This window comes from Pavona decussata, unplaced genomic scaffold, assembly GCF_977016875.1.
Source record: "Pavona decussata unplaced genomic scaffold, jaPavDecu1.1 SCAFFOLD_84, whole genome shotgun sequence".
In the NCBI taxonomy this organism is placed as follows: domain Eukaryota; kingdom Metazoa; phylum Cnidaria; class Anthozoa; order Scleractinia; family Agariciidae; genus Pavona; species Pavona decussata.
Genome location: NW_028145502.1, coordinates 3,230,001 through 3,255,000, shown reverse-complemented (window position 1 = coordinate 3,255,000; position 25,000 = coordinate 3,230,001). Strand labels below are relative to the sequence as shown.

Genomic DNA, 25,000 nt, shown 5'->3' with positions numbered 1-25,000 from the left:
AATATTTCATTTATAGATTTGAAATTTTGATTCAATAAACATGTTTTTCTTGCTTTTAATAGACGTATTGTTAAGGGTGACCGGTAGAAATGACGTGTCTTGCGCTTTACTTTTATCATAGTAATTTTGTTCTTAAACGGGGTACAAAAATTACCCTTAATTCTTCAATCTTGATTTACTTTGCAATTGCGGATTGGAAACGTTTAAGCACCTCAAGAAGTTCCTCCTTCACTGAAGTTCACCGTTGATTGGACCAGTAACCGGACACAACCTCTATTGAACTCGAACCATTCAACGACCGTAATGTTCTACTTTTACGAGTCGTGTAAAACCCAAAATGATGAGTATGAAACAAATGATTCTTGTTCATTTATTACGAACTCACAAAAGGCCAGCTTCCCCAACTGCCAGATGGCTTGATAGCTCAGTTGGTAAAGTACTAGCTTGCTCTGGGGAGGAGGTAATACGAGTCCCCTAAAAACGACTGTGTGGGAGGCTAGTAAAGCAGTGCACAGGCATCGCAGAGGTCATGGGTTCGAATCCCGTTCAAGCCTAATTATTTTTCAGGTTTTCTTGTAGCAAGTGCTTAAGTTGCGTAAATAACTGCGAGGGCCTTTCTTCTATTTAATCTTTCACCCGCAGCTCAAATATGTGTTTCATATATTCATATTCACTGGAAACAAATGAGTGCACAACAGAAAGCTCTGTGGACTTACTTGGAGTTGAGTCGGGCCCTAGATGGACCGTGATTCTTGTCCCATTTTGAGGAAGCTGTGATAGCACTGTTTGGAAGGCGGCGATTTTGCATTCCAAGAGGTTGGTAGCACATACGGAACATGGCTAACAAAGAAATAACTTATCAATCAAGGTATTTGAAATTAACGCGATTTTAGGGGAAAATTAGTTTAGAGCGGTTTTCAATTGAGTGTCGTAAGTAATTCGTGTTTGCTTTGGTTTTGCTTTACTACGCTCTGTGATTGGTTAACAAAACTCGCGCCACTTTCTCAACGAATGAGATGTAAAATCAAAACCAATCGTGGCTTGCTCGCACGCGTTTTCCCGCCATTCGCGCACGTTACATGTATCTGCTTTGAACCCTGATTGGTTCATTGAGCTGTTTGCGTCTGTTGTGTTTGACCAAAGTAATTACTTGGATTTGGGGTTTTAGCGCACTCAATTGAAAACCGCTCTTAAAGAAAATTAACGCTAACAAGAAGACAAAACTTGCAGATGAAGGTAATTAAGGCGATCGCAGAGAACTCGTATTCTATCAAGTAAAAAAACGTCGATGAATCGTAGACATTCCGAATACTGAAAGACAACTCTGATAGCAAGAGTTAGCGTAAACTATGATATAACATTTACAAATTCCAATTCGATCTGGATTATTGTCAAGCACTTTATCACGAGCCTCTGGCTAGAGAGATTGTGCAGGCACTTCCTGTGTTATTGACATTAAATAAATAAGTAAATAAATAAATAAATAAATAAATAAACAGATAAATAAATAAAGAAAGAAAGAAAGAAAGAAATAAATAAAGAAAAAGTGGTGGAAATGGACATTCTATTTTAATTGCTGTTAATTTCGCAAAGTGTTAATTTCCTATACTAAGGTAAGTTCATTTTTCGTGCTGTTAGTAGAGACTGCTATCATGCCAGCTAGAAAAAAAAACAATACCTCTATATTAGCTTAAGTTTTGGAAGGATGACTACCAAATAAGAATTAGTTTTGAACGAAGATTTAGCATAGGGCTTATAGACCAAACACGCCCTTAACCGTATATACAGTAGGGAGTACTTATATACAAGAGAGTTATTTTCTAAAGAAGCTGTGGTGCTGCGTCAGTGGGGAGTAGAAACGAATGTTTAGTTTATCAACATGACGAAGGGCTAACACTCGAATCTCTGTACGGTCGCCAAATTACGTCATCAACAATAATGGTCTAATAACAATAATAATAATAATAATAATAATAATAATAATAATAATAATAATAATAATCGTGACACCATTCTCAAGGCAAAGTGGATAAATTAATGCGAAGATTTGATTTCTATACTTTACAGTCTCTACAAATTAGCATATTAACAATGGATCGCAAGTTCTTCAAGTGAATAGCTTTGCAAATTCGAGTGCCTAATTAAGGAGAGCTTTTCATAAGAAAACTTAAACCATCCCTAAACGTGCAAACAGACTCGATTCGTGCAAAGGTATTTACTTGAAGAACCTGCAATCCATTGTTAATATATTAATTTGTAGAGACTGTAGAGTATAGAAATCAAATCTTCGCATTAATTTATCCACTTTGCCTTGAGAATGGTGTCACGATGACGCCGAAACGTCGGCTATTAACTTTAATTTTCGCTTGCTTATGTTTCAAGAAATCATTACTGATCAAAATAATAATAATAATAATAATAATAATAATAATAATAATAATAATAATAATAATAATAATAACAATAATAACAATAGTCCTTTTTGCTAACAAATACGCGTACGAAAGCAAATGTAGGGTTCACCATACCAGAGTTGCATCCGTAAAGTTCTACTCTCATGGACATATGGCTGTACCACTCTTTGGGATAAAACCGGACATAACGGCCCTTGAAACTGGGGTAGAGACGGTTGTATACCACTGTGTTCCTGTCACTGTTACCAGGCAACATCTAACAAACAACAACAAAAACAACAACAACAGCCAAATAAGTAAACAAATTAAACACAGTATAAAGTCACTGGTTTATCCTAGCGTCCAGCGCGAGTCCTGTACATCGGACGAACGCCTGAAGCACAGGCGTGTGATGTTAAAACTTAGTTACACCAGCTTGCAGGTGGAGAAGCCATACCAAGTTTTCAGAAAGTGATGATGTCGCCTTCATAAGTAAAATAAATGCAGAATAAAAACAACAACAATAAACATTAGGTGTGATATGATGAAATGACCGTCCAGTCGGACCGTACGACAACTAACATTTTTTTACCCATATTGACCTTAAGTCCTCGTTTGACGTCGAGTTATGGCCGTAAGTCTCCGCCGGCAGCTGCCTTCGAAGCTGGCGGAAGCAGTGTGGGCCACTGTACCCCAGCGACCTCTGTCACCAGCTGCAGCCTGCAGTTCCTCTGGTTGGATGAGGCACCACTGAAGGTTTCCCTTCACAGTGTCTTTGTAATAAAAAACAATCAGTACTCACCTGAACCTTTCTCTTGATGCTGTAATAAGTGAACTTGCTGCCGTACAAACTGTAGCTGATCTCGTATTTCTTAACCCATTGATTGGCATCGTATCGACCTTGCGTTGCCACGGCAACAACCCTCGACACCTGACCAAGGTCTACTTGCATCCACTGGAACACGTTGTTATGTCGTGCAGACCAGGCACCAGTGCCCCCGCGGTTGAGATGATTCAGTCGTGCTCTCCAGGGGCCATGTCGAGCGTCAGCCATGGATGTCGCCTTCATGGAGTATTTCGGGATACGATCGTCTTCAAGACCCAGTGGAGCACCACAGGCGCCTATGATAGAGAATTAATATAAGGTAGGTGTTAAGGTTTCATCGGGAACAACAACAACAACAACAACAACAAAATGAAAAGGATAGCAGACGAGAGTTTAAAATTTGACGACAGCGCATGACCGCTGGCGGGCAAACGAGACCAACGATTGGACCATTGTCTTGGTTTTTCCCTCTGAGCTCAACTTGTAGGCTTTTTCTCGTTGCTAATTGATGAATTTTTTTTCTAGACCAAATTTTACGAGTCTCCGCTTCAACAGCAGTTTCGATTTTTTCTCAGCTTTTGATAAGCGTGTCATTCAAGATCGTGGCTAAATGAACTTGGTGATGAGCTCAGTTATGGTAGTGAGTCAACACATCGGAAATTAGGGGACGGTGACAGTCTATATATAGAAAACGTTGTATAGATTTGTGGTTTTGCCATTGCAGATTATTTTTCCTTATGAGACGGTAATGATAAGACCCGCTAAAACGATGAATTGGTTCAAATACATAAAAGAACGCACAAAAATGAGTTTAAGATGAATAAACGTTCAAAACGGTGTTGTTTGAATTCCACAACAAGTTCCTCACATTGCCGCTGTGAGAGGGTTAATTTCGACTTGTGTAAATGATTAATAATAAATTCCTCGCTTTCTTGTATCGTTTGCTGAGGTTATCGGAATACACTGAACGTGAAAAAAAAAAAAAAATACAACAAACAAACAAACAAAAGCAGAAACACCGATATTACCTAGAGCACAGCCAAACAACTCGACTCTCATGGAAATACGGCTTCTCCAAGACCAGGGATGGATCCTTATGAAGCGAGCTCGGATGGACGGGATTATAGAATTATACACTATGGTGCTTCTATCACGGTTACCGCGGAAATACTGCAAAAAAAATGGAATACATGATTTAATTCAAATCCTACCTGTATGCAGGATGTTTGTCCCATGAACCTAGTTTAATGGCCTTAGCTCCCACGAGTCTCCTGTAGCTTAGTGGTAGAGCATCCGAACAAGTAATCGGAAGGTCTTAGGTTCGACTCCTGATAGGAGCACTTGGATTTCATTTCTTCCGAGTATACCTGTGTCACTCACGGAAAAATACATGATTTCCAGGGTTTAATTTGTGGGAAAGTATAGTTAGAAAAAGTATTACGCTAATAACAAAGATGCAGCATAATAGGCCATTCCCGAGTTGCTGTAAACCTCATAAAAGCGAGACTAAGTACAAAGCTTTTCATATGAAAATTAGTTTTGTTTACTTATGAATGAAAACTAATATTCATAATCAGAACTTTGCACGTAGCCTCACTTTCATAATGAGGTTCAAAGCTCTCGGAAATGACCTATTAGCCTGTCACGAGCGTGGGGCAAAGAAAAATGCAAGTCTCCGACGGACACCTCACTCATAACTTTCCTGCTAACTGGAAGTGATCAATTTGTTCTCAAGCTCGGCAGTAGCTTGTTACCAGTTAAAAGCTCGTTCCGTAAGGTGTTCTCAGTTCGTGAAAGGTTTTACATTTTCTCAAGATAACTATTGTACATTGAACTACTTTCGTATTTCATTCAAGGAGGAGAAGGTAATAGAGAGGGAGGTACATTTCAAATCATGTATTTCGAACAAAACGCGATCTAGCTTTTCCAAAATTCTCCCTCGCAAGTGAAACGTAACAGCAACGTGTTGTGTATATATCGCGATGTGTTTCGTACCTTGGTGCAATATTGGTGCAATTGCTAACCAGAGTTTTGAAGGAATTCCTTTTTGTTCTCCAACATGAGTAGGGTAGAGGGGGGGGGGGGGGAGAGGAAGGTTTAATATAACTGGGGCTCATGTTAAACTGGGGGAGGGGGGGGGTTATTATAGAAGGGCGGATTAATAGAGCTTATACGGTAAGCCACACTGCAATCTATAAGTCCACCATATGGAGCTTCATTCCTCACCTTATCTCTAGAGTTTTGCCTGTACCTCGCAAAGTGTATCCCATCAATACTTGATGAGAGGTAGTATGTAGTCACCCATTGGCTAACTAACTTTCTGCCTTGTGTGCCGAGTCGAATTACTTTGGATATTCGGCCGAGGTCGATTTGCAACCATTGGTAACGATTATTATGCCTTGAAAGAAAAAAATTAGAACTGATATTGAGTATAAAAGCACTGGTCTCTCTTCTCGGGCTATGCGTTTGCTGAAATATGCAACTGCACTGGTAAGAACAGAATCGTCTAACGTTCTCTAGCTCGCCAATCTCAGAAAACACCCTGTCGTTTCTTGCAAATGAATCCAAAGCCAAAAACTAATTTATTGTTCGTATTTTACAGGATTTTATCCGATCAAGTTTACAAAGTTCACGTAAGGTAAAAAACCAGTGTATCAAGGAAACCAGTAAATAAACAAACAGTAGGGAACTTAATAGACTAGAAACAAACAAAACCATTACAAAGAAACAATGAACTTAGCCCATTTCAGTCCACAATCTAAGCAGCAAACCAACAACAGTGATTACAAAAGTCTTGGCCGTTAACCAAAAGGGATGAACAAACATTAGACATTTTTTTATTACGGTAATTGGTGTAAGCTTACCTAGCTGTCCATGAGCTAATATATCTGCCCATGCGCCGTGCTTTAAGCCTTGCTAAGTGTGGTGCATGGTATTTATCCCACATGGATGAGGCGGTAATGGCGGAGTTTCTAATGGCACCAGTCATCATGCCAAGAGGGCGGTTGCACATGTGACCTGCAAAGAACACGAGGAAAATGGTATACACACCAAAAATATCAGGAAGTAAGGGTGACAAGTTAGGGATAAAATACCAGGAATTCGATACAATCATGGTAATTTTTAGAAAAATAGAACAAGCTTTTTGAAACACATTTTGCACCAGAAACTTCTGCAATCGCAAGTTGACGCAATGTTTCAGTGTTATATTTAGATTGTTAGAACTTACATAAAGCTAACTCGAGAAGTCTCACATGGTTGCGTTTCTGTAAGAGTCTTTTGGCGTCGATGACGTCATTTACGAGCTGGCGATGAAGTGGGGGATGGGTGGGGTCGACCCATCCTTTTCCCCAGTTTCCTCGCCGACTCTTTTCGCTCGTAAGCCAGTAAATTGACACCTGCGTAGCTCAGATACTATTTTTCACTCAATCGAGTTCGCATTCTCGTATTCTTAAACTATAGGTACCTTTTTGTGTTTCACCGACTCAATCATCATTACAATAATTTAACCAAAATAACTCAAAAGCTTCATTAACTCGAGCAGTTTTCAGAATTGTGATTTCCATGAAGGTACTTCATGAACAGACAAAAATATTTGATTACAGGTCGGAGGAAAAATCGATATAATTCATGAACGTTTTCTCTTGTTTTTGTTTTTCTCCGTTATTTCGTATAAGAAACTGGAAAAAATCTACTCCACAACCGTCCGTCCGTATGGCCAAAAAATATTTGCAACGCTAAACTTTCAGTCGTTTCTATGGTTACCTCTACTGCAGCCGTACAACTCCATCCGCATGGAAATATGACTGTGCCAGGTCCTGGGGTAGAGTCTTATAAACCGAGCGCGGATTGGTGACCGGAAACGGTTTGTAACTATCAGCTGTCTCTCGGAGTTTCCTTGGAAGACCTGCGTGAAGAGAAAAGAGTTAAGCATACAGAAAAACTCTCGAACATTGAAGGAACGGCGAGTAAACCGTCGTAATCATTGTGTCAGGGACTCACTGACTTGGTATGATGGTTTCAACTACAATCAGAAATTCAGCTTATCCGGCCTTTGTCTTATGGAGCTCCTCAGTTGAGGATGATTACTTGGTAAAGCGGTTTTCAATTGACAACAACAGCGAAAAACAAATGTGAAAATGCCATGACTGATTTTGGTTTTATTTTTAATAAGGGCAAAAAGTAGCGAGATTTCCTTTTAAACAAATCACAGGGCGAAGAGAGGCAAAATCAGAGAGTATTCGCGAGTTAATTTCTACACTCATTGAAAACCTTTCTACTCCTCAAACCATAATGTTACACATGAACTTTTGTAATTGCCGAAGAAGTCTTCAAAACACTGCCAACGCTAGCATAACACCAAGAATTACTAGCGGTTTTCGTATCTATATTACTGGCCGCAGGAACAGCAGCATTACGCGCATGTATCATGCGTAAAAATCCACCATATTGCGCGCAATTTCCACGCAAATTACGCGCGCGTATCATGCGTGTAAGTCCACCACATTGTACGCAATTTACACGCAAATCACGCGCGCGTATCATGCGTGTAAATCCACCATATTGCGCGCAATTTACACGCAAATGACGCACGCATCATGCCCGTAAATCCACCATATTGCGGGCAGATTACGCACGCGTTACGCTTGACTGAAAATATTACACGCTAGTGCGTGTCCTGACGCCATACCCTTGTTCTTCCTCCTTCCTTGTACACCCGGAAGTGGAATCCATTCATGCCGTAGCCAATAGTGTAACTCTTGACCCATTGGTTAGCATCGTATCTTCCCTGAGTCGCGCATTTGATGACGATTGCGCGGTTGCCGAGGTCAACCTGGAACCATTGACGCCTGTTGTTATAACGTGCGATCCATGAGCCGAATTTTGAACCACTGCGCATGGAATTTATCCTGCCTTGATAGGCTGCGTAATGCGCATTGTAGATCGAAGACGCAGTGAATGCGACGTCGGGTAAGCGACCGTCTTCTGTACCAAGCGGGATATCACAGCGCTCTGAAACAAAGAATGAAGATAGCAGGTATTGCCTGTTCTGGAGTTCAAATGGAGACTAGGGACGAGTTTTTAAATTTTTGCTTAATCAGAAATTGAAAGGTCACATTAAAATTAGTCAGTTTACCAAGTTCGAAGTTCTGTCGTTAGATTGCAATCACGTAGAAGGCTTTCAAAACTCGGAAAAATTAGAGACCTTGTATGGATTTAGGGGACGCAATCTCAGAATTAGAGACATTTGCAAGCAATTTGGGCGACCTTTGACAGGTCACAGCCTGGTTACTACGCAATGAAACATAACCAAACTTGGTAAACTTACTAATTTTTGTGTGATCTTTTTGGCGATGGGGTTTATTTCTTCATATTAGTGACGCAATTTGAACAACGTGCAAACTAGGCCCCAGTCCCTTTATGAACTTGCGAACGGGCAATAGCTCTTTTCCAGTCCCAGTATGAACTTGCGAACGGGCAATAGCCCTTTTCACGGTTAATTTTTCTCATTTGCATTACAATGTTATCCAACGTAGATACGAGGCAATTCCGGGCTAAAACTACAAAAGAGCCCGAAATTGCCTCACATACATGCTAGATTTTATTGTAATTCAAATGAGCAGAGTTAACCGTGAAAAGGGCTATTACATTGTTTTCTCTTTCTTTAACGAGCGACATCGTCCCTAGATTTGCATCCTTACTCACCTGGGGTACATCCGTGTAGTTCCACTCTCATGGAGATGTGTCTGTACCAGCCCCGTGGGTGAAGACGTACGCAGCGTGATACTATTGGTGGAGCAAAGGTCCGTGTCACGATAGAAGCCCCGTCACGGTTTCCTACAAAGTACTACAACAAGAAATGAACACAACAGAAACTCAATTAGTATCCAAGGAGTGCTGTTTAATTTTGTTGTAGACCCGTATATGAGATGTAGGTGAAGATCAACAGAACGAAGTTTGGTTAAGCATAGCATGATGCGACAAGAAGTATGATTACCCCTGCAAGGAATGCTAGTCCACTCACTAGAGTTTCCTCAGTATTTTGCCTGGCTTCCCTAACCATTTGCTACTATCCTAATCATGTAGTTATAAACTTGAATGTTCCTTGAGATCAACGTTGCAGAACGTTCTCTAATACTAAGAGTTACGGAGATCTAGCGCATACATTTCAAACAGGTGCCCCAAGACTGTGGAACTCATTGCCTAGTTGTATTCGTTCAGCAGATTCATTTGAGAAGTTTTAAACGTAGAGCTAAGACTCATCTATTAACTAAATAGTTTGTATAGTTGAAATGACTTTTAAATAATATCATCATCATCATCATCATCATCATCATCATTTTCCCTGCTAGTACCGCTGGGCAGATAAAAAAATATAGCAGAGTGACTCTACTCACTAAATGCTAACGAGATAAACTAGTCTGAATTGTGCACCCTCTCTTCGCTGTAACTCCATGGAAAAAAACAACAACAAAAAAAAACAGCTGATACACTACACCATGAACAACTCAAACCTCCCCACAAACGTACGTTAGAAACTTTTCTTATACCTTCAGTCGATCCCTCTGTTTGTAAGGCACAAAGTGCACGCAGTCAACGCTATGTGAAATCGTATAACGCGTCACCCATTGCTTGGCAAGTTTTCTTCCTTGAGTAGATATCATAGTCAGCTTGATGACGCGCCGGAGATCAAACTGTATCCATTGACGGTGGTTATTGTGTCGGGCTACCCAGCCTCCCATATATCGACCACTGCGCACGCGTTTCAGCCTTCCAAGGTAAGGTGCGTGGTATTTGTCCCACATAGATGAGGCGGTAATCTGACTATTTGGCAAGCGACCGCTTTGAAGTCCAACAGGATAGCTACAGACTCTTGTCAGCTCTGCGAAAGCGAATAAACGATAATCAAAGTGGACCTCTCCCTGCCTGTTTTTATCTTACTTGTCTTCGCTGCTTTTGATGAAATATGCCCATACCCGAACGAAGAGTGATAACTAATGGCGGGCCGATACCAGTGCGATATTAACCGATATTTGGCATTTTTTACAATACAATACAATACAATATTTATTTCGCCATATACACAACATTTACAGATGGGAAGAAAAAATGAAGAAAAAAATTGAAGAAAGAAAATAAATGGCGAGGAAACCTGAAAGAAACCACGAGGCTTATAACAAGTCAGGCTTCCCCACTTAACTAATCTTATATTAGAATTACAATATGGACTTATGGTAAATTAACTTTGACCGCGCACACGTACACACACACATATTAAGTAAGTTAGTTAAGAATTACAGCCTTACAGAAGTTAATACCTAGAAAGAAGAAATTCTTTAAGCTTTCTTTTAAAAGAAGCGGAGGAGGGAGAACTAGTTATGTCAGAAGTTAGCGAATTATAAAAGTTTGGACCTTGAAAGTAAATTGAAAACTTCCTGGTGTTCGTTCTGCACAGTGGCAAGCGGAAGGACTGAGCATTCCTAGTATTATAATTATGGATTTGACTATTCAGTAAAAAAAAGTTATTGAATTTGGAAGGGAGTGTAGAGTTCTTGAATGAAAACATAAAAAAACCTAATTGAAACGAATGGATATCATGAAATTTTAAGAGTTTAAGTTCCTTAAAGATAGGGCCAGTATGGGCAATGTATGTGGAATTGCTTACTATTCTTAACGCACGTTTCTGTAAGGTTACAATTCTTTGAAGGTTTGACTTATAGGTACCAGCCCAAGCTAAATTGCAATAATATAAATATGGAAGGATCATAGAATTGTATAAAGTACGAAGGGAGTGAGTAGAGAGAAAAAACCTAGATTTATGAATAATACCTATAGATTTGGATAATTTATTTGCTGTTAAGGATATATGAGATTTCCAGGTCAAATTGTCATCTAGTAAAACACCCAAGAACATGGTCTCAGAAACACGAAGGATAGGCTGCTCATTTATGAAAAGTTGAAATTCAAAGGATTGCTTCTTTTGCCAGGGCTTGAATACCATAAAATTAGTCTTGGCTAAATTTAAGGAGAGCCGGTTTGCTGCAAACCAGGTTGACAATTTGTTTAATTCTCTATTTAATGTGTTAGTTAGGTAAACAGGATCATTATGGGAGATAAATAGGTTTGTATCATCAGCAAACAAGATTGCATCAAGCAGGGAAGCATTGTTCAAATCATTAACATACAGGATAAAAAATAAGGGACCAAGAATAGAACCTTGAGGCACCCCACAGGAAATCCCCTGTGGGGCAGATGTAACGTTATTAAATTCGACAAATTGTGTCCTCACAGAAAAATAACTTTTGACCCATTCTAGTGCCAGACCACGGATCCCATAATGATTGAGTTTGTCAAAAAGAATGTCGTGATTTACCGTGTCGAACGCTTTCGAAAGATCTAGGAATACTCCAATGGCGTGTTCTTTTCTATCAAATGCAGAAGAAATTTTGTCACACAAATCGACAAGCGCAAGGCTAGGAGAGCGATTTTTTCGAAAGCCATATTGATTATCACATAAGACATCGAAGTCATTGAGATAATTTATAATACGGTTGTAAATTATTCGTTCCAAAAACTTTGAAAAGCACGGTAGAACAGAAATAGGTCTGTAGTTGCTGAAGAGAGCTTTGTCACCTGATTTAAACATAGGTACGACACGGGCAATTTTCAATTCATCCGGGACGATACCATGAGTAATGGAGAGATTTACAATGTGTGTTAATGGAGAGGAAACGCTACATATAGATCGCTTTATGATAGACATAGGAATGTTGTCATACCCAGCCGATTTTCCCGCCGGAAACTTCGATGCGATATCTATAATCTCCTCCTGAGTTGCTAAATTTAGGAACACTGACTGAGGGAAATGACCAGGAAGAAAATTCTTATATGAGGTCGTAGATTGAATTCGTTTAGCGAGGTTTGGTCCAATATTACTGAAGTAATTACAAAATCGATTAGCAATCTCCATTGGGTCAGAAATATCTTGGTCATCAACCTTAAACACAGAGTTGGGTTTAGGTCTCAATTTCTTGCTGTTTAGGACCTCATTAAGCAGACGCCAAGTGGCTCTAATATTGGATTTTGACTCGCTTACCTTCTTATCATAATATAAACGTTTCGCGATTCGTAGGGAGTGATTCAGTTTGTTCTTATATTTTTTATATTTCGCTTCGTTCCAGAGAGAGGGGTTTGAAAGATACTGCTTGTATAGTTTGTTTTTCTGCTTGACAGATTTAAGTAAGCTCTGGGATATCCACGGTTTCCTAAGGTGAAGGCGACGCTTCAGTTTCTTCAAAGGAAAATGTGTTTCGTAATGTGTTTTCGATATCAGCTCTCGATACCGATATTGTGACGTCATCATCGAAGTCTTTTTTTCTGTGATGTCATCATCTACACTCTAAAAACACTCTTCATGGTCCGTAAATATTAAACAAAAAAGTAAGCAACACGCAAGGGACCGCAAACGAGCATGCTGCAAGTATTCGCAGGATCTGTAAAAGATCTAATCAGCCAAAACTATAAATGACTTAAATTTCTGCAAGGCTAATCGGACTGCGTAGAAAACTTATCACGACAGCGACATGATAGAAACCAAACCGAGAATCAACGGAATGCGGCAACCGTGGACAGCTATTTCGAGCTGGTTGGCTCTCGTCAGCACGGTGTAACACAGCAAAAAGTAGAACAAACCAGCGCGAGCCGAGTGGTCTACCAAATGCACGTGGTAGTGATTTCGGATGGGACCAAATTAAGACATCCGTCCACGTCATTGCGCGTGACTACGAACAATGAACAAAAGAATTGACATATCATGTCGCTGTCGCAATTAGTTAAATGAGAAAAGCAAAACTTTCCTTCACAAGTACATGGCCAAGCCATGTTAAAAAACAAAAACAAAAAAAACAAAAAACACCGCCCTAGCAACAGTGTTTCAACTTTAATTTTGTGATACTTCCTTCAAGCTCAGTGCAACAGCACATACACAAACGGAAAAATATTGGTTTCAGCTGTAAAACAACCTTCAAATGTCATAAAGCGGTCACGTGAATAGTATCGAAAGGGATCGAAAAATCCGATATTTCTCCCAAGTACCGATATTTTCAAGGAAACCTCAGTATAGATGACATTGAGTATTTTGTATCAGTGAGGGCTTTTAAGCATGGAATTTGTACCTTTCTGACATCCATAAAGCTCAGCTCTCATAGATATGTGACTCCTCCAGCCTTTGGGGTGAATGCGGACATATTGGGCTGTGAATGGTTTGAGTAAGGTGTATGATACAATAGAGTGCCTATCGGAGTTACCACGGAACATCTGAAGGAAAAAAAAGAAGGAAAGTTAAACGCGAAGGAACAAACTGCTTACATTTTGTACAGTGCATATCGCACTTGCGATAGTTTACGATACTTTATTTATTTAACGTGGGATTTACGCTTAGCTTAATCAGCTAGTTTACAGGTAATCCACCTCCCAAGTATATACTAACAATTAGAAACTTAAAACATAAAAACTGTAAAAGCTAAGAACTAAGAATCAGATGAAAAAAACAAATTGCGATAACAGTCAAAAGTTAAGCGATCGGATTGTGTTCTTCACTTCATTAGTGCCGGCTTTAATTCTAATATCATTTGTTAGCTCGTTCCGTACTTTATTATTATTATTATTATTATTATTATTATTATTATTATTATTATTATTATTATTATTACTATTATTATTATTATTATTATTATTATTACTATTATTATTATTATTATTATTATTATTATTATCATTTATTTTTTTATATTAGTATTGACCATTTCAATAAATTAAAATTGTTCCAAGATAATATGGAGTAAGGGAAAGGTCGCCAGCACCAAAAATAACGACGGCAACAACGACAGCTGAAAATGCAAGCAAGGGCACAACATAGAAGTCTTTTCCTCCGCACTGCTCGGACCTGCATTCGCTCCTACAATCTCAAGGTCTCGAACAGCTTACGATTAGTTATCGCGTGATGATGTAAAAAAATACACCAACAAGTCCATGGTTCTTAAGCATTCCTGTGCAGTTTGGAACGCCGCTTAGTGTTCGTCAATTGTTATTTTGAACATTTTATGTGTAAGACCAAACAATCACCCAAATCAAACAAATGATTCACTTACCCTTATCTTTCTCCTTTCTCTATAAGCCCTAAAGTTCGTTCCATCTCCATACGACAGCACGTAACGAGTCACCCACTGATGGGCATCTCGTCTACCTTGTGTTGCAATTCCCGTCACACGTGCGACGTTTCCAAAATCTATTTGCAGCCACTGTCGCGCGTTATTCACGCGCGTACTCCACGAGCGTATCGAGTTGATTCTTCCAAGCCAGGGTGCTAAGTTGTGATTGTAAAATGTTGAGGCGCTTAGGCCTCCGTCGACGATTCGTTTGTCTTCCAAGCCGAGTGGAAGGGAACAGCGTCCTGAGACGTGACAAGAGAATGATTTCATTCGTAAAACAAATGTCCAACGATGGCTCACAGCTTGCATCGCCTTGGCCAAACATCGTGAAATCCCCGATGTTAACCCCCTTCCCCCCCCCCCCCCCCCACCACCCTTTCCCCAATATTTTGCCCAGTTATAATAGCCGAGTTCTAAGTCCTACCCAGATTATTGAGCCCCTAGCTCCTGTTATAATATTCCGATTATACTACCCCTTATCCCAACTGCAACCCTTCTGGTTTTATGCTCCGGCTATTATCCCCTAATCCCCTCCCCCCCATCGATTGAAAACCTCCCACTTTAAGCACCCAATTGTATTATGCCAAGTGATTAAACTTAGAAAAAGGAATTAAGGATGGCTAATTTGATATTCTGTAATGTCAATTACGAAAGACGTATAATCCCGCTAATAAGAGCCTCGATCACGGGCACATTATAATATCATTCTTGAAGTAGAAATCAACACTAAAATACACCGGTTTTACTTAACAACAACGCGCAGCTATACAAGTTTTTTTGTACATAAGATATTTACCTGCGGGACAGCCGTTGAGTTCTACTCGCATTGAGATCCACCGATGCCAGCCCTTCGGTAGGAATCTGATAAATCTGGCATGAGCCACTGGGAATAGCCTGTGCTGCACGATACCGTTTCTATCGCGATTTCCTGTAAAATACTGATAACAAAAAAAAAATCATCATCATCTTAAAAAACAAGGTAAGTACATCAGGCATTAACAATTTAATATAAAAGCTACAACTTATTACGAGAGACTATGTATACAGATTAATCTTCTATAATTTAAAATATTGCTAACTATTAAAGAAAAGTGAAATAAGTTAAAGCTTGTTTTACATGAATGCCGTGTCGGAATTAATTAGCAATCGTCGGAAATTAGTCAGAGATGTTGCTTGCCTAGCAGCTGAGGGTAGACTGTTCCAGAGGACTGCACCACTAAAGCCAAAGCTATTGTTGTAATAGTTAGTACGTGGCAAGGGAATAGCAAGCTTATTATCAGAATCGCGCAAATTGTAAGAAGTAATCACATCACTCATTACATTTTTGAGCAAAATAAAGTGGTACTCAGGGTTTAGCAGGGTATTTTCAGCGGTTTTCAGATTTTTGCGCAGGTTTTATCGTAACATACTTATCGTCAAGGTGGATGGCACCTGGAAAATTCTAGCACTTATACTCTGACGGATCAATACAACCACTCTGTCTGAGATGATCCAACAATAATTGTAATTGTAACTCAGAACCACTCTCGTAGAATTCGTTTAGGTTATGTCGAAAAAATGACCATAACTTGAGTGGTTGTATTGATCTGTCAAAGTAAACTTGCTGGAAAGTGATAAAAACCGGTGCCAGCCACCCTTACATATGCTGCACTTATAGTAGAGACAGCGAATTAGGAACCGGCTGATATGTACACATATATATGTTTTTCTTCGATTTTCATGAGTTAACGGGTTAACTTTAAAGTGTCTTTCGTCCAGAGCTATTCGTTTTTTCACTAGTTTTGACTGTCCATTCATAAATAATCGAAAACAATGCCTTGCAGTGACTTCGTCCATGGTGTTACGACATCGCTTTTACAGGATCTTCTTTCTCAATCTTTTAGAAGGGCGGAAAACAAATTATATAAAATCATTTTAGTTTTCGCTCGTTTTGAGTGTTAACAATGGATTCCTCTTTAGACGTTTTAGAAAACCTCTGTCTCTGGTGTATTATCGAACTTTTTCAATTCATCGGCGTTTATATCAGTTGACTGAAAACTTCACCTTCTTAAACATTTGCTTTTCACAAAGCAAACAAAACAAAAAAAAACGGACTCAAGGAGCGATTCAAGTTCGGTCCCCATCTCGCGGCGGTAAAAGGTGACTGCGCTGCTCTCGCCATTACAATAACCCTGCTTATTAAATTCAACACAAATAGTAAAGAGGAGTGGTTGGGCTCGTAACCAATGAGGACATAGGATATGGGTCACGTGGATACAAGCCCAACCGCCCCTATTTACTACTAACACAGACGTACCCAAGCACTTCCTTGTGACCAGTAAGTAGTAAAGTGTCCTCCGTCAAGACTGTATGAAATCTGATACCGCGTCACCCACTGGTTTGTATTGTCATTCCTTCCTTGAGTAGTGACGCTGGTAACCTTCATTGGCACTCTCATATAAATCTGCAGCCACTGGTAAGAGTTGCATATAGCAGCCGACCATGCTCCGATAGCTTTTCCAGCACGCTTCTGGTTTAGTCTGCCGAGCCTTGCTGCATGGTTTATGTTCCACTCAGACGAGGCACTGATCTGTTGACTTCGTATTTTGCCGGTTTCCATTCCCATTGGACGATTGCATTGTGGACCTGCAAATGACAATCGCATTGAAAACGATTTGAAGCCAGGGACTTAAATATCAACCAAATAAACAAGAAACCAACCAGCCGATCAATCAATCAATCATTCAATCAATAAACCAACCAACCGAATGACTAGCCAACCAGCTAATCAATCAAACAAACAATCAATCAATCAATCAATCAACCAACCAAACGATCAAAAGACCAACCAACCACCTAGTCGATCAACCAACCATTAATCAATCAATCAATCAATCAATCAATCAATCAATCAATCAATCAATCAATCAATCAATCAATCAATCAAATGAAATCCAACAAAAAAACCTTCTAACCAACCATACAACCAACCAGCCAACAACGAGTTAATGAATCATTCCATCCACGCATCAATCAATTAATGAAGGAAGAAGCTTATCCAAAACGAAATTCAAAGATTACAAGAAGGTTCGTAAAGTCAAGTGACGAACGAGTTATCTTCGCCATAATTGATGTTTTGCATAGATAAAAGCAGACACTATTTTCGGCAGTGTGCGCGTGTCAGGTTGTACGTAATGTCAGGAGTTTGTCCATTCTTCTTAAAATTTACACATTTATTAATATTTCATCGTAAGTTGGTAATTGATCGTAATTTTAAATATTTACACTTCTTCTTAGTCTGTAGATACAGCCATTACGAAAAATAAAGCTTGTGGTAAAACTGAAACTAAACTTGTTAAAGAAAAACAAAGGTAATCCAATAGATAAAGTTGGTTCGATTTTTCCGCGCTTGGTACCAACTGACTGTTTCTCAGACCACGCCAGCTAAACTTTTTCGCGCCTTTCACTTGAACAACGTAAGTTACCTACTAAACTATTGGTCAAAAACTCAACAATTAATTTACACTATTGAAAGAAGCAGATTGGTGACGATGCATGCGTCAAAAACATAAAAGATACTGACCAATGATGCATCCATAAAATTCCACCCTCATGGACATCCATCCACGATAGGATCTGGGGTGCAGACGAACATAGCGAGCGATGATTGGTTTGTTGAGAGTGTGTGTTACCACAATGTATCGGTCGTAGTTGCCTCGGAATAACTACAAAAGGAAACGTAAAAACAAGAAAAGATTATCGTGAACAACCTTGTCTCAAATACCAGCTATCCTATCTTGAACCTCTCACTATGTCAAAAAGAACTCATTTCCATTGCATATTCTTTACAGTCATTTATTATATTGGCTATCTTTAACTCCCTTTAGAAAGTAGCACTGCAGCCAATCAAAACGTTCGTGATATAGCTTTGTTCGTAGTTATACTGTGTATGACGAAACAAGTTAACAAGCAGCAATTGTAGGAAGCAAGATCCAGGCTTTCTAAGAAGGGGCAAAATCCCCAGTTGCCGACGCATTTTGATACTGAGCTGTTCGAACTACAAGTCAGTACCTCATAAACGATTCCATCTTAAACGTACTTCATGTAAGTTACCTTGATAACTCCTCTTTCTTTGTAGTAACTGTAAGTAGACCCATCTCGGCTATAAGTGATTCTGTAGCTCTTGACCCACTGTTCCGCGTCATACCTGCCTTGAGTAGCGACTCCTGTTACACGAGTAATAGCTTCAAAATCAACCTGTTAGGGGGAGAGAAGCCGGAGAAAGTTAATTGTTTCATTTGGGCGAATAATGGTTGTTTAGAATAGATATCACCAAGAAAAACATACTTCCGTTTAAACGATGTCTAAAAATAAATTAAGAGCAATTCACATATCCCAGCCAAGGCCCCTTGTTTCTCTCTCTGTCCTCTTATTTTCTCTTGAACTAACCTGCAGCCACTGTCTGAGATCATTCCTGCGCGCGCACCATGATCCGCCCAGTCTAGAGACTCTCCTCTGGTGCAAGCGAGCATTCCACGGCCCACAGTAAAAACTGTGGTACGATGAAGCTGTGATCAGAGGATTGGCAATACGACGGTCCGCAACACCAAGAGGCATGTTACAACGATCTTTAAAGGTACAGACATGATAAAAACGTTGAGAAATAATATGAGGCTGCCGAAACGATCACACATATGAATTGCTCGAGAAGCGGTACATGTAAGATATTAGGGACTTTAAGAAACCACCTCGGCAACACCAACGAAAGCGTCGCTTGAAAATATAAATTCGCGTTATTTGTACAACTTCGCGATTATTCCAATAGCCCATTTCCGAGTTGTTGTGAACCTCACTATGAAAGCGAGGCTAAGTGCAAAACTTTTCATATGAAAATTAGTTTTGTTTGTATATGAATGAAAACTAATTTTCATAACAAAAACTTTGCACTTAGCCTCGCTTTCATAATGAGGTTCAAAGCAACTCGGAAATGGTCTATTAGTTCAACTCGTATAATGTGACAGAACTATCCTGTAACACAACAGGTGGGAACTGCGTTCAAGTTGAGAGAGACAATGAAAAACTCACTATCAGGTGCTCACGTTCTCCACAAAACATTGAATTTGGTCATTTCACCAAAATTTATAACACAAGTGCGGGGCCTTTGTTTTTCTAATTAAATCCTATTGTTTATTAAACTCCCTATGAAAGAGTGGTTTTAAAAGAACTTTCAAGAATGAAATTGGGAACTTCCGACAAATGAAAAAGAAATCATCGCTTCTATCCTCTGCCTATGCCTTGAAATAAAGCAATAACACAGAAAGCAAGGTAATTGAGAAACTAAAAATAATGAACATTAATCTGACATCATAATTGAGTAACTGTGGGTTATTTATTTATTTATTTATTTATTTATTTATTTATTTATTTATTTATTTATTTATTTATTTGGGTTGTGAGTAAGCTAAAAAGTTCATTTCGAATCAACCATTAGACAAATTACTGCTGAGAACAGTGAAGGGCTACTCTATGGCACAAACCTTTTTTCTTTTCTTTTTTAAAGAAACTAACTTACTTTCTGGGCATCCGTAAAGTTCTAGCCTCATCGCAATGTAACTGTACCAGCCTTTGGGCACAACACGGAAATAAACGGCTTTGATTGGTGAAGAAAACGCTTGGGTCCTCACTGTGTATCGATCACTGTTACCTTGGAAGTACTGCAAAGGAAAGAAAGGATAGTTGAGTGTTTTATTTTTCTTTTTTTTATTCATTATTGAGGATACCAAGACTCACTAAAAAGTGAATTGCACGAGGGTCCTCTTATGAAACAATGTTTCATCTATGTTAAGCGAAACAATTCACAGTAAAATGATGATTTTTTTCATAGATAAATCACCTAATATATTTTTGGGACTACGCGAAATGCTTCTCGTTTTTCTCGTAGATCATCTCTCTATAAAGACAGACACAAGACGTAGAATTCCTCCATCAGCTTCGTATGTTGTTCAGTGAGCGGTGCAGCAGAACGTTCGTCTCTACATTATAATCGTCCGTCTTGTGCTTGTATCTGCTACAAAGTGGATAGCGTTGTGTTTGCAACAAAAGGTCACACAAGTCAATTTTCTGAATGTTTTTAAATCTATTTGAAGAAATTGTCAGACGTGGCTGCAACAAAATGATGAGTTAAAACTATTCTCTTACATCTTGGCGTTTTTCTCTATGACTGATTACGATCGCTATTTGCTGGGAACGATCCGCAGTGATCTTTAGCAATCACAGTATCAACAAGGCTTGTGTTGTAACGAAAAAAAATCACATAATCTTGCGTATCAACATCTTTAAAGTAGAGAATTTATCATGTAGCGTTAGCTTTTTTGCGAACATCTTGCGCCCGTGAGAGTATTACCTTGTAATTTCCATACTCCTTATAATATTCAAAATTCATGTTATCCTGACCGAATGCCACCAAATACCGCGTCACCCACTGATTAGCGTCCGGTCGTCCTTGCGTAGCAATTCCCGTGATTTTCATTGGTCGACCGAGAGCAATCTGCAGCCATTGGTTGGAGTTGCGGATTCGAGAGACCCAGGCCCCCATGTAACGGCCAGTGCGTTTTCGGTGGAGTCGGGCGAGATACGGGCCGTGGAACACGTTGAATGAAGACGAGGCTGTCATGGCAGTGTTCTTGATTCTGCCGCCTTGGATTCCAACTGGAGCTGCGCATGGTCGAGCTGGAAAAGGCAGTGAATGTGTGTTGTCAAATCAGTAAGACAGTGTTTACTTGATACTAGAATGACATTTGCAACACTACAAGTAGCAGTTGTAGCAGTTCTGTGCTGATTTAAATTATATCAGTCCAAAATATTGTATGAGTTCGTCACACTGAGGTCTCTCATGTCTCCGCATTGGTAAACATGATACTAGCACAAAATCTTAGGCCGGAACATTCCTTAATTTCTACTATAAGGCTTAAGCCGAGGGAGAACTGAAATTAAAAGTCCTTTATTTTACCTACTACTCATGTGCTTTACACACAATCATGTGCTCACGACATATTTTTGTCGCACATCTATCTGTTTCAATCTTGTGTAAATTTTACCATCCCTTCTCCCCGGCCGGACGGCGGTTTTCCAACTAAAGGCCTGTTACAGCCGTTAGCTACTTACCCGCCAAACATCCATAGAATTCAACTCTCATCGAAATGCGACTGCGCCAGGATCTGGGATGAATTCGTACAAACTGCGCTTTAAACGGAGGAACAAATCTGTAGGCGACCACAGTGTGTCGATCAAAATTACCACGGAACAACTGTAAAAAAAAACAACAAAAAAAAAAACAAAGAGAACATGAGATAACCGTTAAAGTAAGCAAAAAGGAATTGTTTTCCAGTTCAGTCTGTTTTATACTAGTGCTAAATAATCAGACGTGAATGAACTACATTGTAAATCGTGAGTGTACAGAAATGTTTCGAGAACTTCAAGTACAACTACTCCAAAACGTTGTGTTTTAACCACCAACAACAATAGAAAGCACCTTCTAGTCATTTAAGTATTGAGATCACTGTAGGAACCCAAACACCTCATCTCGGTGGAAACCACATTTGTACGTTTTGGATGTTTTAATACCATCATAATCACGTTATTTGTAATAATATCCAGTAAAAAGAAGGCCTTCGCACTTTACGAACTAAATTAAAGGAAACGTTTCAATTGTTTTGGTTATAGCGCAGATTATTGAAGCTTAATGAATTGAATATTGATTGAGGACTACTAACTTTTGTTTGTCAACAAAACGTTATATTCAAACAATCCTTAGTGTAGGGTTTAAGAAAGCTCACCCTTGTTCTTCCATACTGCTTGTAAGAGAAGAAAGTTCTGCCATTTCTGCTGTACGCCACCACATAGGACGTCACCCATTGGTGTGCATCTTGTCTTCCTTGTGAAGCCACACCGAAGAAGCGACCCAGGACTCCGAAATCCAGCTAAGGTTAAGAAAAATAAGATAAATATAACTATGCTACACGTACACGTTAACAGGACATATTTCTCTTCATGGACTTGCCCCTGGAATAAGTCCACTGCACATAAAACTACACAGATGTATCGGAGGAAAACCTTCGACATCGCGACATAAACCTCGCTCTTCATACAAATAACTGAATCCAATGTTAAACATGGCAAGCTGTCTTGCAACTTGTCTCGCAATTTCATTGCACCGTTGCAACACAAGTTGAACGAGACGTTGCGTCGTGTAACACGCCCTGAGATGAACATGCCTCGCAATTTTTGTGTTGCCGCAACAATTGCAAAAAGTAGAAGTCGTTATACTTCATGCAATGGTGATTGCAACGAAAACATTGCTAGACAAGTTCATTTCAGGGCATGTTACAGGAGACAACGATTCGCACAACTTGTGTCACGACAAAATTACGAGACAAGTTACAAGGAAAATTGCATGGTCTACCAGCGCCTTAAAGCTTTATGCGCAGCAGTTTCATAGTCGTTTTCATTTATTTTCACTTTATTCACAGACAGTATTTTGTGCTCTTACTCATAAATAAAAAAATCGAACGGTTTCTTGTAAATGAAAGAAACACTATAAAAAAGACAGTCCTCAAACATTAACTTCAGGAGAGACACGAGAGACAATCGAAGAATAAGAAGGGAAATAGAATCAGAGTATGTCACCTGTAACCATTGTCTTGCATCGTTCCTCTGTGCGCACCAGGCTCCAGTCCTTCCCCGACTAGCGAACTGATTGAGACGAGCGCGATCTGGGCCGTGTTTGGAATTGTAACTCGATGAAGCAGAGAACGCACCGCTTGGGATGCGGCGATCTTCTAAACCAATAGGAACCTTGCATCTTCCTGGATAATAAATAACAAGCCGACATGTGATTAATTAGTGAGAAAACGCTTAAAACATTGTGCAAAGGCAGAAGCAGCGCGCATGCGATGGCACGATAGAGACTGTCTCGAAGGATTCCTTTAGGGAGTCCTTTGGCGAGTTTTGTAATTACTCTGCTCATACATCGCTAGAAAAATTTAAATTCGAAACTATATTGCTGTGAAATGTCTCGACATTTCCTGTTCAAATAGCCTATTTTATTGTAATGATTAATTTTGATATTAAAAAAGAAAAAACATTTACGGTGTTATGGCTATCAGCTTATCTTTGCCATTCCCTTCGTTGATCGTTTTCCAAATTTAATTTTGCGCAACTTTAGCGACGCGCAATATCAACAAAACAAAAACTGCTGCAAAAGGAAAGAAGCATACCGATGACGCAGCCGTAGAGCTCCACCCTGGTGGATATGTGTCTGTACCATGACCGGATGTGAAGACGCACAAAACGGCCCCGGATTGGTGGAATGAGCGGGTGTGAAACAACTGTGTTTCTGTCGCGATTGGCTTGGAAAACCTAATAAAAGGAGAAAGTAGTTAAGGTAAGAAGGAATAACTTCTCCCTTGGGAGCTTGTGTTCTGAAAACGTTCGACTTACATTCATTTACTACTAGAAATACCTGACTCGAAAAACCTCGCGAAGCTAGGGCAGCTAGAAAGAATGAATTGTCTCGTTCTTTATGATAGTAATTGAGAGGATAGTGTGCCCTTTGAATAGCCCGACCCTTGTGCAAGTTGTGTGATCACACCCACTCTGTACGATGTCATCCCCACAGACTGTGGGAGTAATACAATGTAATTAGCAGGACGTTAGGGATACACCATTAGAAATGTGACGTTTCCAATTTCAGTAACAAGATCGCAACACAAAGACTTAGCCTCCTTCGGCTCTTGAGCTGAGGTTTGTAAAAGTTTGATCTTGCATGCCCACGGTTATAAGGAAAACAAACAAGGTTTCCAATAACAAAATGGTCAAGACACGCGACAACTCTCCACCCTCCCTTCCCCTCTCCACCAAGACCGCATAATTTCCATGAATAAATGAAGAAGGGTTGGTTGTAGAACTGAAAAATAACGTTGACAATGATTAGCAACTGGCAGATCATTTAAAAGTAGTTCTATCCATACTCTCAACAAATATACTTCAATGAAGGCACCCACCTTCCTGGTGTTTCGTTCAAAATAACTTGCAAAATATACACCATCCTGACTGGATAGTAAATAATACGACGTCACCCATTGGTTAGCTGTAGGTCGCCCTTGAGTTGATACACGAACCACCTTGTGGGACTTCCCTAAGTCTATCTGCAGCCACTGATAAGCGTTATTAGTCCTTGCGGTCCAACCGCCCATGTAGGCACCCCTGCGGACGTTGTGGAGCCGAGCTAAATGGGGAGCGTGTTTGTTATCCCAACGAGATGATGACGTAATGGCTGCGTTTCTAACGCGACCGCTTTGCATTCCTAACGGGCGGTTGCACAGTTTACCTGTAAAACAATGATTAGCATTCCTTTATTATAAAATGGTCTGGATCATTACTAGATGTCTTACGAAACTGACAGAAACATACCATCATTTTTCTGTGTCTGAATGATAAGAGACGCGCTGATTGCCAGAGAAATTTGTACTAACACCACATACAAGAATGAATCGAACCAGACTTCCCATAAATCTTGGAAAAACTCATCATCA

The 25,000-nt window shown here is 39.7% G+C and overlaps 1 protein-coding gene across 2 annotated transcripts in view; it reads right to left on the bottom strand.

The window, feature by feature from the left end:
• The window catches only part of LOC146475456 (uncharacterized), a 186,597-nt gene that overhangs the window by 46,547 nt on the left and 115,050 nt on the right, over window positions 1-25,000 (bottom strand). For both annotated transcript variants that reach the window (XM_085115884.1, XM_085115885.1), the window contains 24 exons: window positions 24,470-24,795; window positions 23,684-23,825; window positions 23,094-23,272; window positions 22,244-22,387; window positions 21,573-21,714; window positions 20,812-21,137; window positions 19,981-20,122; window positions 18,858-19,036; window positions 18,522-18,665; window positions 17,992-18,133; window positions 16,726-17,054; window positions 15,226-15,367; window positions 14,370-14,671; window positions 13,395-13,536; window positions 9,771-10,102; window positions 8,926-9,067; window positions 7,910-8,232; window positions 6,985-7,126; window positions 6,084-6,237; window positions 5,446-5,617; window positions 4,248-4,389; window positions 3,196-3,515; window positions 2,529-2,670; window positions 717-840 (listed from right to left, as the gene is read on the bottom strand). In XM_085115884.1, the coding sequence (XP_084972010.1) occupies window positions 717-840; window positions 2,529-2,670; window positions 3,196-3,515; window positions 4,248-4,389; window positions 5,446-5,617; window positions 6,084-6,237; window positions 6,985-7,126; window positions 7,910-8,232; window positions 8,926-9,067; window positions 9,771-10,102; window positions 13,395-13,536; window positions 14,370-14,671; window positions 15,226-15,367; window positions 16,726-17,054; window positions 17,992-18,133; window positions 18,522-18,665; window positions 18,858-19,036; window positions 19,981-20,122; window positions 20,812-21,137; window positions 21,573-21,714; window positions 22,244-22,387; window positions 23,094-23,272; window positions 23,684-23,825; window positions 24,470-24,795 (4,774 nt within the window). The remainder of the gene's footprint in view (window positions 1-716; window positions 841-2,528; window positions 2,671-3,195; window positions 3,516-4,247; window positions 4,390-5,445; window positions 5,618-6,083; window positions 6,238-6,984; window positions 7,127-7,909; window positions 8,233-8,925; window positions 9,068-9,770; window positions 10,103-13,394; window positions 13,537-14,369; window positions 14,672-15,225; window positions 15,368-16,725; window positions 17,055-17,991; window positions 18,134-18,521; window positions 18,666-18,857; window positions 19,037-19,980; window positions 20,123-20,811; window positions 21,138-21,572; window positions 21,715-22,243; window positions 22,388-23,093; window positions 23,273-23,683; window positions 23,826-24,469; window positions 24,796-25,000) is intronic.